Consider the following 18136-nt stretch of genomic DNA (forward strand, 5'->3'; position numbering starts at 1 on the left):
AGTATGAAAATCACTTAATTTCTCCCCCATAATGTAAATAACATATAGTCATGGAAAAGTTTCACACAATAAGGAAAAGTGTAAGAAAGAAAATAAAAATATCTTGATCTCTTACCACCTCAAGCCATAACCACCACTAACATGTTGAAAGGCCATCCTTTTATCACTCTGAGACTCTAAATCACAGGTGATAAGTTGGCATAGGGTGAAATAGGGGTGCCAGTTCCGTTTCATGGAGCCACCCCTGATAAATATCCAACCTAAAGCTGTGACTGGAAAAGTAGTTGTGCTTGCTGCATTCTCAGGGGACTCTTCCCTTGAGACCGGAAACAACCTTGGAGGGGACGGCCAGAGGCCAGCTAAGAGACAGAACGACCTACAGTTCGCCCTACAGTGTGAGGGATACCATGGGAATGGAGCCAACATACATCTACCAAGGGCCTTCAAAAAACTTTGGGCAAGCAGAATTCGTCTCGCCTTTCAAAAATGTTGCTTAATTTTGCTCACTCTAACACCTTGCACAGATAAAATGCCAGATCTCTTATTAAGCGAGATGTGTTTTGCAGCTTGAAATTCTGCTGTGAACACGGTTCATGAGGGGAGCTGTTGGTGATGGTAACGGGTTCATTATCTTACCATTTGATGTGTTTTCTTATTCAAAGATAAGACCTTGAAAGCAGCTCTCTGTTTGTCTGCTTCAGTCACATCATGATTATTCTCATTTCAGATCATCCCTATTTTGTTGGTGTCCAATTCCATCCTGAGTTTTCTTCTAGGCCGTTGAAGCCTTCTCCTCCGTACCTGGGCCTATTACTTGCGGCAACCGGGAACCTGCATGGCTACTTGCAACAGGGATGCAAGCTGTCTTCTAGGTAACCAGCTTACTGCTCTCAGCACCGACCCGAGCTGCCCTTAGCAACATTTTAGGTTTCTCTTGACATTTTAGGTTTCTCTTGAAATCAAACATCATGACAGGATTTTTGTAAAGCGAAGAGTAGGGTTTTTTCTTTCTTAATGATCCTGATTTTTTCTCCGAATGAAAATAATTTCTTCATATCTAACATCAGTAACATGTCGACTTTGGGAATCATGCTGATGCTGGGTATTATTTTAGAAATTTTGTCATTTTGATAGGTGAAAAATGGGCTTTACTTTTGTTGACTCTCTGATTAATGAATATATATAAATATTTTATACGTTTATTTGCTTTTTTAGGAATAGCCTGTTCATACCCTCTGCTCTATTTTTCCTTTTGCTATTATATCCTTTTTCTTACTGATTGGTAAGCTCTTTATATATAAAGGACATTAATCCTTTGTTAGGTTGCAAATACTTTTTCAAACTGGGTTTGTTTGCCTTTGAAGTTATTAATGATAGTTTTCATTTTCCATAAGGAGTTATAAAGAAGGACTTGGGGATCCCTGGGTGGCTCAGCGGTTGGGCGTCTGCCTTCAGCCCAGGGCGTGATCCTGGAATCCCGGGATCGAGTCCCACATCGGGCTCCCTGCATGGAGCCTGCTTCTCACTCTGCCTGTGTCTCTGCCTCTCTCTCTCTCTCTCTCTCTCTCTCTCTGTCTCTCATGAATAAATAAATAAAATCTTTTTTAAAAGTTATAAAGAAGGGGGATCCCTGGGTGGCGCAGCAGTTTAGCGCCTGCCTTTGGCCTAGGGCGCGATCCTGGAGACCCGGGATCGAATCCCACATCGGGCTCCTGGTGCATGGAGCCTGCTTCTCCCTCTGCCTATGTCTCTGCCTCTCTCTCTCTCTCTCTGTGTGACTATCATAAATAAATAAAAATTAAAAAAAATAAAAATTAAAAAAAAAAGGGAAGAGAAAAATTAATTTAAAAAAAAGTTATAAAGAAGGACTTTATATAGTCTTTATGTTTTTTTGTAAAAGATTTTATTTTTCAGTAATCTCTACACCCAATGTGGGGCTTAACAACCCTGAAGTCAAGAGTTGCATGCTCCACTGGTTGAGCCAGCCAGGCACCCCTATTTATGTTTTTTTAAAGTTTATGCAGTCAGATCTTTAACTTTTATGGATTTTTCCTTTAGTATCATACCTAAAATCTTTCTTTCCCTTTCAAAAATATCATATAAAAGCAGCCCATTTGTTTTTTTTTGTTTTGTTTTGTTTTGTTTTAGCCCATTTGTTTTTCACTAGCACTCTCATGGTTTCAATTTTACAATTTAAATCTGTAATCTGGGGTGCCTGGGTGGCTCAGGCCGTTAAGCATCTGCCTTCAGCTCAGGTCATGATCTCGGGGTCCTGGGATCGAGCCCCATATCAGGCTCCCTGCTCAGCAAGGAGTCTGGTTCTCCCTCTCCTTCTGTCCCTCCCCTTGCCCTGGCTTGTGTGTTCTCTCTCTCCTCTCTCTCTCTCTCTCTTTCTCTCCTCTCTCTTTCAAATAAATCTTTTTTTTTTAATATTTTGTTTATTTATTCATGAGAGATTCAGAGAGAGGCAGAGAGAGAAGCAGGCTCCATGCAGGGAGCCTGATGCTGGACTCGATCCCAGGACTCCAGGATCACGCCCTGGACTGAAGGCAAGAGGCTCAACCGCTGAGCCACCCAGGCATCCCTCAAATAAATAAAATCTTAAAAAAAAAAAATCTGTAATCTATATGTACTTGATAATTGGCATAGTGTGTAAGGTACGATCTGTACACACACACACTCCCACCCGCTATCCCCATGGTTAATAAGTTGGAAGGATTTCTGTTTTGTTCCACTGATGATTTTTCTCTTATTTCGAACCCTTATCACCCTTTTCATTATCATAGCATTACTGTAAATCAAGACTTTATCTACCCTGCGCCCATTATTAAACTTTTTATTTTTATTTATTTATTTTAAAGATTTATTTATTTATGATAGACATAGAGAGAGAGAGAGAGGCAGAGACACAGGCAGAGGGAGAAGCAGGTTCCATGCAGGGAGCCTGACATGGGACTCGATCCCGGGTCTCCAGGATCGTGCCCTGGGCCAAAGGCAGGCACCACCCAGGGATCCCCCATTATTAAACTTTTTAAAATATATATTTTGCTATTTTTCCAGATGAATTATACAATGATTTTTAAAATTAGGTTCAAATTTTAAAAATCCCTTAGGGATTTTCGTTAAAATTTCCTTACATTTAAATATTAGTTTGGGGAGAATGTGTATCTTTACTTCTCATTCGAGAATATTGGATGCAATAACTTGCAAAGTGGGTGGAGCTAGCCAGAATCAGAGAAGGGTTAGGAAGGGTTATTACCACAGTAACTGGATATATATCGTTTAGAAGATTACCTTTGCTGACACTCATCCTAGCAAATAACCCTTGTGATGTTGCAGTTGAGAGCTTCCAGGAGAGGTGTCTGGTGTGTATGCGTGTGCTTGTGTTACACAAGCTCGCTTCTTTGTGACATTACTTTGCTAGGAGAAGCTCACAGCTGTCTCTCATTTCTTTTACACATGTTTTCTTTTTTTCTTTCTTTCTTTTTTTTTAAGATTTTATTTATTTATTCATGAGAGACACAGAGAGAGAGAGAGGCAGAGACACAGGCAGAGGGAGAGGGAGAAGCAGGCTCCGTGCAGGGAGCCCGATGTGGGACTTGATCCCGGGTCTCCAGGATCATGCCCTGGGCCGAAGGCAGGTACTAAACCACTGAGCTACTGGGGCTGCCCCTACCCATGTTTTCAAATGGGAACAGCTTTACATACTTCCGTGTTGGGTGTCTTACTGAATGAATGCTCACTCCTTGCACCCTTGAACCAGGGCTTTGGTTTTCAAACGGTGCCCAGCGGAGCTGCAGTCTGGGCTGCCGTGAGGAGGAGCAGGTGAGGGGACCCCGGGTTCTTCCCTGCTTCAGCCGAGCAGCTGCACTTTATCAGGCTCGTGTGGCATGGTTGTGCATGAGATTGCATGCGAAGAGAGAGCTCCCTGTGCTCTGACACTGCGTGGCCTATGCAGCAGATTGGGAATACCAGTGTGGTCTCATGTCGCATGTGTGCTGTGACCCTGCTCAGCCACTTCGTAGTCTCCATCATTTCAGGTGCTGGCATGTAAAAGGAGAGTGACAGTGGAGGAAGTTAGATGGCTGGGAGAAATAAGTCACACCAGACTGGTTGGTTGTTTGCAAGCAACAGCTAAGAACAAGTGTTACCTAGTCTGTGTGGACTGGCCACCTGTGTGTTAGATGGCCCCTTGATTCCCATGGAGGGGGGATGGTGGTCTCTGGGTGCAGCTTACCAGCAGTTGCAGAGAAAAATGGTTGCTTGCTAGCAACTCCTGAGCAAGACTCAGTGTGTCTCGAGGAGAAGGAAAGACTTCTTAATATAACTCAGCTACTGCTATTGGAATTATAGCAGAATAGCAGGCTTCCGTGGTAGAGAATTCCTACATATCCGCTATGATCCGGTGCATTTCTTGAGGGCAGCCAGCACCTTATATATCTTGGTGTCCCTGGCTCCCCAGCACTCGAGGTTGTTTAGTACCCGTTAAAGTAATAACTGTAGGTAGCAGGGGAGGATGGATATGGTCTAGTCTAATTTTGACACCTCGAAGAGAGTTTTCCAGCTAAGAATGGTGACCGTGAGTTAACCCAGTGACAGATACCCAGGTTCTGGAGGAAGCTTGCACTGCAACCCCTCTCTGCCCAGCTCTGTGGCATTAGTAAATGTCAAAAAAGCAAACAACTGCTTTGATGGCCGGTCTCTAATGTGAGCGGGCTTGGTACTGTATTTCTGTCAAACAAGATGACTGTCTGTAATCAACCATAAACAAATGTACTAAGGAATATGAACACTAGCATAATGACTTCCTTTCCCAGAAATTGGCTGACGGTATGTAATTATATGGCACATGTGCAGCTGACATCTTTAAAGCCCAGAATGCAAAAATCTTTGGCTTTGAGCAGGTCCACCTGAACTATAACCTCTGCGGTCTGCCTGTGGAGAACAGTTCTCTTTTAGTGCCTGGGAAGTTGCGGTAAGATGATTGTCTTGGGATCTAGAGCTGAAGTCTTGGCTACTCTGCTGTCCATAGAGTGGCAGCAGTTATGAGGACCAGTTCCACCCGGTTTTCAACTTGTAGTTTTCTGTTCAAGAGGCATGACAGTTTTAGGATAGTATTTTTTAGGTTTTTATAAGCTACTCAAAAGTACATGCCAAATCAAATTGAAAGGCTTTGTTTTGGGGGTTCCCCGAGACGACCCACACATTTGATGATTCACTAGAAGGAAATCAGAATATAGTTGTACTCATGGTTAAAATTCACTTCGGTGACAGAGTAAGCATACCCAGCTGGCTCAGTAAGAAAAAAAGGTGTAAGTGGGGTCTGGAGAAACCTATTTGCAGGTTTCCTATGCTCCCTCCCTCCCATGAGAGGTCCTGCAGAGCTCACCTCCCCTTCAGCAGTGAACATGCAGCAACATGTGCTTGATGTTTATGGCCAGAGAAGCCCATCTGAGACTCAGAGTTTAGGGTTTTTATTGGGGCTGGTTTCATAGGCATTCTCTACCTAGTAACCACTCAGATTCCAGACTCTCAGAAGGAAAGCAAGCATTCACCATAAATCACATCAGCCTACACCCAGTGAAATGACCTTATCAGTTGCTAATGGAGAACACAATCTGAAAGTCAAGTTCCTGAGTCCCTCCTTAAGCAGGACCTTCTAAACATAGCAGCCTCAGGCCCGCTGTGTTAACTCTTTTTATGCACAAGTCTAATAAGCCAGTTTTAGAAAAAACAAATCCAGTGGGAGATTGTTTTAATTCTTTGCTGAGCTCTCTCCTCTGGTATGTAAACATAATCTGTCCCACGTACAAAAGGTGACCGCACATTTGCATGGTTTTGCTGGCATATCATCTAATAGAATGAGACTGTTTCATGTGATTATAAGAAGACTATTATTAGAGGCTTATACTAAATAGACTATACAAAGGTGCTTGTAATTTTGAGTTCTTTAGTATCTAGAAACAGAATATATCATCTCTGTTCAGAATTCCATTTTTAAGCAACTGGAAACAGAAGAGGGATCAGAGTCCAAAGTTATTCCGAGGTTTTTTTCCAGCACGTGGTTCTCTGGGGCTGCCCTGCAGGGCTCTTAGGCTCACTCACCTACATACCAAGTTGAGAAACACCTTTCAGTTTGGATGATGCTATCATTTCTCATGCCCATTTGTCATGCCCACATGTCAGGTCAGAGTAAAACTCTCCTGCTTGCAGAGTGCTTGTTCCATGTTGGAAAGCAAGAACTTAGATGGGGCGCAGTCAGCAGTTCACAGACATGCAGCTCTTTGAGGTAATGTATTTTTAAAGTATAAAGCCAGGATTTCAAGACATTTGAGCAGCATTTTATCCTAGGTTTTAGGATCCTGGATTCCATGGCTCCACCTGACATATACTACCTTTTGTACAGAGAAATCGACTTTTTGTGGCAAAACAGGAAGCAGTCTGGTACAGAAACGAGAAGGGAAATTACTCAGTGATTCTCTATATTTGCTTGACTTTTTTCAGGCCGAACTCAAAAGTTGAAACTACTTTATAATCAAAAGGCCCTTAAAGGAACTACATACCCAGAGCCAGATCTTTCCATTTCCCGATACCTTGTGTACTCCTAGGATTTGAGTCCATTCTCTCCTTCATGCTTATCCTTATCTCTCCGTTTTTATCTTTGGGTCCTGGCAGCAATCAGGGAGAGAAGGTGACCATTTTCATTCACCATTGTCTCTAGTTTCTCTTCTGTGACTCTCTTTGGATTTTCCATCTAAGTGACATGCTGGCTTCCAGCTTGGAAATATTTTCTGGTTGACTTCTAGATGTAGCATTGCAGAAGATTTTGAAAATAGAAAGAAAGGACCTGTAAACCCACCAGCCTAACACACTGTGTTCATTTTTAGGATTTCCTTCCAATCTTTATTCTATATCCATACATGGTTCATTCCATGATTATAATCACTGTTCTGTGACTTCACTCTTCTCTGCATCAGTTTCTTTATAAAAAGGGCATGGTAATGGTACCCACTTGACATGGTACCCACTTAATGAAGATGAAGTTTCATACTAAGTATAAAGCACTTAGCACAGTGTCTGGTCTATGGTGCGAAATTAAATGGAAATTATTATTATTTTTTTTTAAGTAAGCTCTGCCAGTAACATGGGGACTGAACTCACAACCCTGAGATCAAGAGTCACACTCTACTGACTGAGCCAGTGAGGTGCCCCTGAGTAGGAATGATTGTCATTAATTTTACCTTAGTTCTGGTCTTCTTCATCTCTTGCCTTCCACAAAGCTTCCTATCTGGTCTCTATCCCTTCAGCTTTCCTCTTCTCAATCCATCTTCCTACATTATTTTGGAATTTAAAACTCTCAGTGGCTTCCCTTGACTTAGAGAACAAAATGCACACCAATCCATAGGGAACAGCTTGCAGTCCCTTGATCTCCCTAGAAGCTTTTAATGCCTTTGCCTCAGCTCACACTGCTTTTGTGGCCCTTGATTTATCAGTGTATATACATACATTCCTGAACTACTTAGTGAGAGGCGAACGCCAATCTCTTGTTAGGATGCTAGTTCCCCGAATCATTCCTGACCCTGGGCATGGGGAGGCCTCTCTATTGATTGTAGCATCTGCCTTTCTCCCTCTAAGGCATACTTATCTCCCCCTTGGGTACCTCTTTCCTTTGACTAGGAGGGTAAGATACTCTTTTCCCCTGCAAGAATCTGATGTGTATTTCCCAGCGCTATTTTAAACTTGGAATCACCTTGCCTGTTTTTTTTTTTAAACTTTAGGGTGCATGGTTGATGTTGTCAAGGACCATTCTTGCAATGTGTGGTGTGCAGGGGCCAAAGGCAAGCAGCCCCAAGATGGGCCACTTTGGCATAAAGATTATTCCAGGTTTGAAGGGGTTTGGGACAGATGTCAAAATATGCCGCTTTGGCACGTGGACTGTTTGGAGCTGAAGGCAATCAAGACCCTGAAGGCGGGCAGCCCCGGTGGCACAGCGGTTTAGCGCCGCCTGCAGCCCAGGGCGTGATCCTGGAGACCCTGGATCAAGTCCCACGTCAGGCTCTCTGCATGGAGCCTGCTTCTCCTTCTGCCTGTGTCTCTGCCTCTCATTCTCTCTCTGTGTCTCTATGAATAAATAAAATCTTTAAAAAAAAAAAAAAAAAAAGACCCTGAAGGCTTAAGAGAAACTTCTGTCCCTCCAGGTTTCTTCTGTTCATCTGTCGCATTCCCTTTATGCCTAGTCCAGGGTGGAGTATCTTAAAGAGAACAGGAAATTCTTGCTCCCCAACAGGTGCAAATAGTTTGTTTCTTTGGGGACAGGGTGGATGAGTAGAGCAGGTGCTATGGATTTGATTTCTGGATTTGCTACTTACTAGGCACTTTTTTCTAAGTCTCTACTTCTAAACCTCAGGATCTTCATCCTTGTGGGCTGCTATAAAGAATAGTTGAGATGGTGCTTTGTAAATTTTTAAAAAATATTTTTAGTTTTTTATTTGTGAGAGACAGAGAGAGGCAGAGACACAGACAGAGGGAGAAGCAGGTTCCCCATGGGGGAGCCCAATATGTTACTCAATCCCTGGACCCAGTGATTATGCCCTGAGCTGAAGGCAGATCCTCAACCACTGAGCCACCCAGGCGTCCTGGTGCTTAGTAAATTTTAAATTCACATAAAAATATGACATTTTCCCCTTTGTTACATTTCCAGCAAAAGTGAACTGGAAAAAAATGATTCTTTTTTACCAGTTTTTTAAACACCCTTTAAAACAGCACCATTTAAAAAAAAACAAAAAACAAAAAACAAAACAAAAAAAAACAAAACAAAACCAGCACTGTTGTTTGTCACCAACTCCATACCTTGAGACTTTTTTTTGGTAAAGTGCTGCTAATAAACCACATTTAAGTACATTTTCCATTAGGGATTAAATGTTGATTAAAAGGTGCTCTTTATTGATGGTGGTCCACTGCAGTGCTGATGATATGGTGCCAGCCAGGAATGGAGTTAATAGTGATAGAGACTACTGTGCTTTTAATGCCCTGCTGGGGTTGTAGTCTACCATTTATTATTCAATGCAAAACTCATCAAAGCATAGTAAGTTTTTATTCCAATGCTCTTACATTTTATGGCTTCCAGGGGCTCTTTGAAAAGGAAGTAAGTGTAGCAGTAACAATGCTTTGGAGAAAACTGTGTGCATGGCAACCTGTTTTAAAACATGCTTTTTCTACATGAAATGGATTTTGATACAAAGTATTGCAGGAACTCATGCATGCTGGGAATCCGAAGTATGCCATCAAAATTTTTAAAAATTCCAATCACCTCTTTCTGTTAATGGAGTAGAAGTGGTTTAATGGCTGCCCCTGGGGTGGCATAAAAGGTGGGCTATATGAGGCATTACCATATCTTGTCCTAGCGCCTTGGAATATATATGTTTTCTTATATTGGGAATTTATTAGGAACCAGGAATCTTTGACAAACAAATGACTATGATAAACCTTTTTTTTTTTTTTGTCAAAGAACCGCATGTAAATTGTTGCAGACAAGTCTCATAAATCAAGCTGGTTTTGTAAGGATAGAGATTCCCATGAGTCACTGTTGGTGATTTTTTTTTTTTTTTTTTACTGTTGGTGATTTTGATTTTATCTTGTAAAAAATAATATAGGGGGCATCTGGCTGGCTCAGTTGGTAAAGCATGTGATTCTTGTCCTCTGGGTTGTGGGTTCCGGCCCCATATTGGGCTTGGAGCCTGCTTAAAAAGATTATATAAACCTTTTTGGAAAGAGTACTTCCATTATTTGGGGAGTGCATGCATGCATGAGAGACATTTGCCATGATTTTAATTAACTGTGGATAGCCAGACCTTAAAAAAAATTTTTTTAAGGAGTGACAAGGAGAATCATTGGATGGTGATTATAGTTTGTTGTTTTTTAAATCATTATTCATTTTTTTTAACATTTTTTAAAAGATTTTATTTATTCATTCATGAGAGACACAGAGAGAGAGGCAGAGTCACAGGCAGAGGGAGAAGCAGGCCCCATGCAGGGAGCCCAACGTGGGACTCGATCCCAGGACCCCAGGATCACGCCCTGGGTCGAAGGCAGGCGCTAAACTGCTGAGCCACCCAGGGATCCCCCTATTCATTTGTTTTAAAATTGGTGCTATCCAATAGAACTTTCTGCAATGATGGAAATGTTCTATAAGCTACACTGCCCAAGGTGACAGTCACCAGCCCAACATGACTATTTGTTGGGCAGTTAGGTATGAGGGAGGAGGGATAAAACAGATGCTACCAATACCCTCAGAGCCACCCCTGAGAGTTAACAGCCACACACCTTCAGAGCCACCTCTAAGGGCTAACGGAAGCAGAAAGGCCTAGCCACAGAGCCAGCTCAGAAGCCACAAAGGGACTTCTGAGAGCTGAGCATGCGCCCAAAAGGCACAATTTGTCCTTAAGGTCACAGCAAAAGCTCATTAGAAACTCATAAATATACAATACATAAACAAATACGATCATAACAGAATGGGTAGGTGCATGCGCAGAAGACAAAAATGTTATGTAACCATCAGCTGTCAATCAAACATGTCAATCAAAGCCAAATTTACATATGCAGAAAGCAGGTTTAAGAGGTTGCAGCTAGAGCTTCTTGGGGCCCTTGCCCCTCTTGCTCTAGCAGTGGCCTGCTTTCTCTCTTGAAAGTGTACTCTGGGTGGCGCAGCGGTTTAGCGCCTGCCTTTGGCCCAGGGCGCGACCCTGGAGACCCGGGATCGAATCCCACATCGGGCTCCCTGCATGGAGCCTGCTCCTCCTTCTGCCTGTGTCTCTGCCTCTCTCTCTCTCTCTCTCTCTCTCTCTGTGACTATCATAAATAAATAAACATTAAAAAAAAAGTGTACTCTACTTCTCCACTTAATCAACCCTATGTTCCCATTCTGGTCTTGGGTCTCCAATGCTTTGGTGTATCTGGGACAAGAACCGAGCGACCTGGTAACATACTGAGCACTCGAAGTGCAGCTTAATATGTGTGAGTGAGGAGTGAGATTTTCAATTCAATTCGGTTTTAATGGATTTAAATTTGTAGATATTTGTAATCCATTTTTTAATGGATTAAATTTGCAGATAGCATCATGTGGCTTGTGGCTCCCATATTGGGTAGTGCAGGTTTAAAACTTCCCCTCCTCAAATATATCAAGACACACACATGTGGATCTGTATTCTGTGGCATTTCATAAAGTTTAACATGTAAGACCTTCATATCGAATAATTTTCTCTACTGAGAAATGCGTGTGTGCCCATGTGTGTGTACAGAGAAGATTATTTAAAAAGATGGGTTAGACAAAAAAAAAAAAAAAAAAAAAAGATGGGTTAGTCTTAAGATAGAGCTGAGATGTTGCGAATTAAGTGAAAATATACCCAGACAAGTATATCTTATGACTTCTTTAAGTTTGTTCTGTGTGAAACAAAAATGAACCCCTAAGTCATATGCAGCACAGAGTACTCACATTTTATTGAACGTGCGGGAGCCACTGCTATTCTGTGTGTGGTGATGATCCAGATTTTATTTCTAGCACTTGTTTTTTGTTGGCACCTTGGTGCCCTAAAATGAGCACGTTGAGCAGCAAGGCCTATTTTGATGATTCTGTTCTTGAGTGCCGTGATTTATTTCATTGTCCTACTTCTGGTTCCTGACACATATGAAAGAAAATCAGTGAACCCACTCATTTGCCTTAGAAATGAGTAAACTCAAGCAGAGTCTCCCTATGTCATTTTGATGTGTTGTCAGAGTTTGGGGCAGCCAGCCATCAGACAGAAATGAGAGCTGTTAGGTTGGAAACAGACCCACCCAAGTCTGCTGGCTAATGTGGGCAGGGAAGTATTTGGTACAAGAAACAATTCTGAAAATCACGCAATTGGCAGTTTTTATGACTTCTTTCTATTTCCATGACTTTTTGAGAGATACCATGTTATAAATATATTTTTTTAAGATTTTATTTATTTATTCATGAGAGACACAGAGAGAGAGAGAGAAAGGCAGAGACACAGGCAGAGGGAGAAGCAGGCTCCCTGCAGGGAGCCTGATGCGGGACTCCATCCCTGGTCTCCAGGATCAGGCCCTGGGCTGAAGGTGGTGCTAAACCGCTGAGCCACCCAGGCTGCCCTCATGTTATAAATACATAATTCTCAAAAACAGCAACAGCCTATAATTGTATATAGTCTTCAGAGCACATTTATATACATTCTCTTTTGGCCCTTATGTGGTTGTGGGTATTGTTACTTCTTTTTTTCTAGACTCTCAGGAGTCAAGTGACCAGTCCAAATGTACATGGTTCATAAATAGTACAACCAGGAGTGTGAGGGGGAAGATGTGCGTCCACCTTACTCTTCCCTGGGCTCAGAAGTAAGGAAGAAAGCAAGTATAAAATCTGATGCCTGAGAAAATGGAATTTCCTTGGCTCTTTGGCCTTCTTGCTTGTGGAGTCAGTGGACATGGCCCGAGGTGCTGCGGGGACATTGCAGCACAGCTAAGACTTGAGCTTGTGGCCTTGGTTGGTGTGATGGGCCTTCTGGTCCCACCTCGAATGAGCTGTGTGCTGGGTTAATCACCTGAAGACCCTAACCTTCATTTCTTCTCCCAGAGGAAGTTGAGCGCAACTTCCAGTTCCCTCTTTGTTGCACAGAACCAGGAAGGACTCGACATTTGTGTAATGAGAGTGCATGGATAAGGAAGGACATAATCAACTTTTGGGGGCAGTTTTTTAAAAAAGCATTCTTTAGTTATTCCTGTGTTTTCTTTATTGGAAACCCTTTTGTAACAGTAGAAGTGATTTTCCTGCTCTAAAATCTAAGTAGGAGGTATCTTCTGCTTGTTTTGAGACTCTGTTGATTTCTGTGTTTATCTAACATATCTTGACTTTTCTGCCAATCCTTAATCTTCTATCTCCTCTCCATACTTCAGCCCCACCCCCACAGCCTTTCCAGTATTTTGTTCAAAAGTCAGGGAGGAGAGTGAGGTTGTCTTTTACATTGCTGTTTATGTATTTATTTATTTTTTTTTTAATTTTTTTAATTTTTTTTTTTAATTTTTTTATTTATTTATGATAGTCACAGAGAGAGAGAGAGAGAGGCAGAGACACAGGCAGAGGGAGAAGCAGGCTCCATGCACTGGGAGCCCGATGTGGGATTCGATCCTGGGTCTCCAGGATCGCGCCCTGGGCCAAAGGCAGGTGCCAAACCGCTGCGCCACCCAGGGATCCCTGTTTATGTATTTATTGATACTCGCTCCATATGTGTAGAGTAAATCTTCGTCTCCTAACCTGTCAGCATAGGATTTCTTCAGTTGTTCCCTTTCCTCCTTTAAAAAAAGGAAAAAAAAAAAAAAAAAAAGAATGGGGAGGTGTCTGGGTGGCTCAATGGTTGGGCGTCTGCCTTTGGCTCAGCATGATCCTGGGGCCTGGGGATTGAGTCCCATGTTGAGCTCCCCTCAGGGAGCCTACTTCTCCCTCTGCCTGTGTGTCTCTCATGAATAAATAAATAAAATCTTTTTAAAAAATGGATTTTCACATGTTATGGAATTCAGACTTATTTGCTATAGGTCAGCAAAAAGTTGGTCAAGGCTAGGAATGGTTCAGGCAGAAAACACTTCTTGGCAACGTCGCCTCTACAGATTGGTAGCACTCCTGTAGAGTTGATCTACTAGCTGATTTATTTGGAACTGAGCAAGAGGAACCCCAGCCTAAGCCTATGGCTCAAAGCAAAACTATAATTGCAAGGTTATGTCATGGAGAAGGTGTACCTCTGACAGAACCCAACGTGGCAGTATCTATATCAGTAATTGGTCCCGTATTGAATACTATATGTGGCTCGACGTAGTCAGAGCATCCCATAAAGCTGCTGCTTCTTTTCAAAAATATTTTACTTATTTATTCATGAGAGACAGAGAGAGAGGCAGAGACTCAGGCAGAGGGAGAAGCAGGCTCCATGCAGGGAGCCCAACGTGGGACTCGATCCCAGGACCCAGGGATCACGACCTGAGCCAAAGGCAGACGCTCAACTGCTGAGCCACCCAGGTGCCCCTTATAGAGCTTCTAATGTGAAAATAGCATACAAATTATTTCTTTTTTGAAATTTTTTTTATTTTAAAAGATTTTTATTTATTTATTCATGAGAGACACACAGAGAAAGGCAGAGACCCAGGCAGAGGGAGAAGCAGACTCCATGCAAGGGAGCCTGTCGCCAGACTCGATCCCGGGTCTCCAGGATCACACCCTGGGCCGAAGGCAGGCTCTCAACCACTGAGCACCCAGGGAATCCCCCAAATTAGTTCTCAAAACTTTGGATGTACGAGAATGTTTGTTGGAATGGAAAATTTAATGCTGCTGGTCTCTACTAGTGGTCTTCAGAAGATTATAAATTTTAATGTAAATTGAAATGATTTTATAAATTTTCTGATTTTATAAATTTTACTTCCAACTTAAGATGCAAGCGAATAATCAGCTCCTCTGAAAAAAGACCATGGTGTGTGTTTGGACTCACCTCTTTCTGTAGCGACTAGACAGTGCTAGTAGACTATCCCTTGGCATTTTCTCTGAGTGGATATTAAGTATGAAAAGTGTTTGGAATTGTAAATGCAGTAAGTGTCCAGGGTTTTTTACAACTTGCTAAATTAGCTCCTCTTTTGATCTAGTGATAGATACAGCGATGCCAGTGATGACAGCTTTTCAGAGCCAAGAATAGCCGAGTTGGAAATAAGCTGAAACTAATGACTCGGAATAATCAGGACTGCCTGAGAGGGTAAGATGGAATCTTCAAGTATTCTCTATCTGTCTTAGAGACAAGCTGTTGTCCTGGTGGAGAAGGGAGCATCTTGTGACTTGCCTTGCAGGATTTTGCTCTCTCGGGATGCTCCTATTTGATCAGCATAGGTAGCGGTCAAATAGGAGCATCCCAGGTCATAGCTAGGACAGACCTGACGGCCAGTCATACTTTTGAGAAACTGGAATGCACCTGAGGCTGGAGAGAAATATGTAAGAGCACCTGTAAATGGAGGCTATAGTGGTTAGAGTTGTAATAAGTCAGCAAATGTGTTCCATAAAGGGCTGGAGAGTAAATATTTTAGGATTTGTGGGCCGTGCGGTCTCCGTTGCAACTATTCTGCTTTGCTATTACAGGGGAAAAGCATAAAGGAATGGGCATGGCGGGCGGGGGGTGGGGGTGACTGGGTGGCGGGCACTGAGGGGGGCACTTGATGGGATGAGCACTGGGTGTTATGCTATATGTTGGCAAATTGAACACCAATAAAAAAAGAATGAATGGGCATGGCTGTGTCCCAATAAAACTTTATTTACAAAAGCAGTTTGGTGACCCCCGGTTTAGGTCATTCATGGAAAAACAGATTTCCTTGGGTTTGTATGAAATAAAATGGTCTTTTATTTCTTTGAAGGGAGATGCCTGAGACTGGCTTGGCTTCTGAGGGCCGCTTATTTTTCCCACGGCTCTTTTAGGCTTTATGAGGGAGGATAGCAGCCTGGAGAGCTTTATTAGATTCAAGTTCTGAGGCTGATAGTGCCTGGGATAACTCCAGCGTTACGGCTGCCGTGAAATGGATGAGCAGCTCTCTTTCATAGACAGCAGCTTCTGGAAACTGTAAAGAGTTAATCGCTCCATTATGAGCTCTCTTCATATCACTTAGGGATAGGATATTCATGTTCACCAGAGAAAGCATCTCTCTATTTATGTTTGCCTCAAACATAAAGTCCTTTAGGAGCAAACCAAGATGGTGCAAAGGCTAGCTGGAGGCACTTTACAGTCTTAGTTTCCAATGTTGCTAATACTTACATTCTTTTTCTTCTTCTTTTTTTAAGGCTCTGAAGTAATTGAAGCCAGGATGAAGGAACTGAGGAAATCACACTCTTAAAGAATCCCTTTATTTTCCACTAAACATGGATGTAGACCTTCGAAGGAGATCTAATAATAGAGAAACCAGAACCAAAAGGCCACCACCCTTTTTACTCTAGAGGTGGCCTTTGGTTCTCACAAATTTCTGTAGCCAATTAAACTTTTCCCAACAACCTCGTGGGGGAGAAAGTGTGTTTGTGTTTTGTCCGGTGTGTGGTGATGTCCAGGTGGTGAGCGAGGATCCGGGTTCCAGAACCTTCCCTGTGCACACATGATAGGGAATTTTGAGTCAAAAAGGAGTTATTCTGTGACCTGGAACTCAATCCCAGATTTTTGTGTGGCCCAAGCTTCTTTCAGTTTGTCACCCTCTTTATTTTTAGTTAAAATTAAACAAGTCCAAGAGTGGGGAGGGGCAAGTAAGGCCCTCGCCGCAGGCGGGCAGAATGTAAGGGGGGATAAAAATATATATTATATATGTATATTAATTGGGGCAGAATTCACATAACATGGAATTAATAAGCATTTTATTTATTTTTTTTAATTTTGATTGATTTGAGAGAGTGAGAGTGTGAGAGAGCACAACGAGGAGAGGAGGAGAGGGCGAAGCAGAATTCCCTCAGCAGGGAGCCTGACACGGTGCTCAATCCCAGAGCAGGATCATGACCTGAGCCCAAGGCAGGCTCTTAACAGACGGAGCCACCCGGGCACCCCTATTTTATTTTGTTTTAGAATTGATCGTTTTATTTTTATTTTTTTCTTTTTAAAAAGATTTTATTTCTTATTCAGGAGAGACACACAGAGAGGGGCAGAGACACAGGCAGAGGGAGAAGCAGGCTCCATGCAGGGAGCCCCATGTGGGACTCGATCCCGGGACCCGGGAATCACGCCCTGGGCCAAAGGCTGACTCTCAACCCTGGGTCTAGGTGACCCTAGGATTGACCATTTTAAAGTGAACAGCTAGGGGATCCCTGGGTGGCTCAGCGGTTTATCGCCTGCCTTTGGCTCAGGGCGTGATCCTGGGGTCCCGGGATCGAGTCCCACATCGGGCTTCCTGCGTGGAGCCTGCTTCTCCCTCTGCCTGTGTCTCTGCCTCTCTCTGTATCTCTCATGAATAAATAAAATCTAAAAAATAAGAAAATAATAAAGTGAACAGCTAAGGAGCATCAGGTACATTTGCAACATTGTGCGACCAGGACGGTGTCCAGTAGGCTTCCCAATGCCCCTGTTGAATGAGCTTGAGAGGCAGTTGTGGCTCACACCTGTGCTTCCCGACACTCAAATATTTTAACTGCTCAGTTAATTTTGTGTGTGTGTGATTGTCTTTGGCCTTTTAACTTTTCTCACTTAGTGCTGTCAGGTGTTACAGCATTATTTTGTAAGACGCTACAGAAAATTCATCTACCCGACACAAAAATATTAAAGAGCTTTCAGGCTCCACTTGTGAAAATTACAACTTGAAGATCACAAGAGGCTCGGAATGAAAAGCCCACAAGGTAGGTTGAAAGCTGGAATAGGCCTCAGGGAGAGAGGGATGTAGGCGGAAACAACACGCGTGGGTACTCCGGCTTAAATGGCAGTTTTCAATGGTGATTATTATGATTTCTAATCACTTGTACCAAAGTGCTTTCACTGTGGGGTAATGATGCATGTAAATAGGACTAGAAGAAGGGCTCTTAAAAACTATAAACCAGCCCTTTTGTTGTTACTAGGGGAGGTTTTCCTCTTTTGGAGACACCCTTGAACTTGGAATCCACCAAAGGCTTAATGGTAGGAGCACAATGGTAGGAGCACGGCTGCTCAGAATAGTGCAGCGGCGTCGCACATGACTACGGAGAAAGTCAGTATAAATCATTCATTCCAGAAATGTATCTTGAGGGGATCCCTGGGTGGCTCAGCGGTTGGTGCCTGCCTTCGGCCCAGGGCCTGATCCTGGAGACCCAGGATCGAGTCCCACGTCGGGCTCCCTGCATGGAGCCTGCTTCTCCCTCTGCCTGTGTCTCTGCCTCTGTGTGTGTGTGTGTGTGTGTGTCTAATGAATAAATAAATAAAATCTTTTTTTTAAAAAAAGAAATGTATCTTGAGCTCTCAGCAGGAGCCACGCATGGTATAAGGCGCTGGGGCAAAGACGGGAGCAGAATTTGCCCTTATAGGGCCCAGGGCAGGCTGTCCCCATATGGGCCTCTGGGCATAAAGAGGAGTTCAAAGTAATCAAAACCTGACAGCCCCAGGAGAAGCTCTCTTCCGGCCCTGGG

General features: G+C 43.0%; 1 protein-coding gene across 10 annotated transcripts in view; it reads left to right on the plus strand.

Annotated features, from left to right (window-relative positions):
• CTPS2 (CTP synthase 2) overlaps nt 1-16057 on the plus strand; it is a 109833-nt gene extending 93776 nt beyond the window's left edge. For 9 of the 10 annotated variants that reach the window (XM_077888314.1, XM_077888315.1, XM_077888317.1 and 6 more), the window contains 3 exons: nt 728-872; nt 14674-14780; nt 15851-16057. In XM_077888314.1, the coding sequence (XP_077744440.1) occupies nt 728-872; nt 14674-14743 (215 nt within the window). In that variant the 3' untranslated portion in view covers nt 14744-14780; nt 15851-16057. The remainder of the gene's footprint in view (nt 1-727; nt 873-14673; nt 14781-15850) is intronic. The other variant, XR_013374749.1, reaches the window with a different exon arrangement.
• Nucleotides 16058-18136: the final 2079 nt, after the last annotated feature.

The sequence above is a fragment of the Canis aureus genome, chromosome X (genome assembly GCF_053574225.1).
Source record: "Canis aureus isolate CA01 chromosome X, VMU_Caureus_v.1.0, whole genome shotgun sequence".
In the NCBI taxonomy this organism is placed as follows: domain Eukaryota; kingdom Metazoa; phylum Chordata; class Mammalia; order Carnivora; family Canidae; genus Canis; species Canis aureus.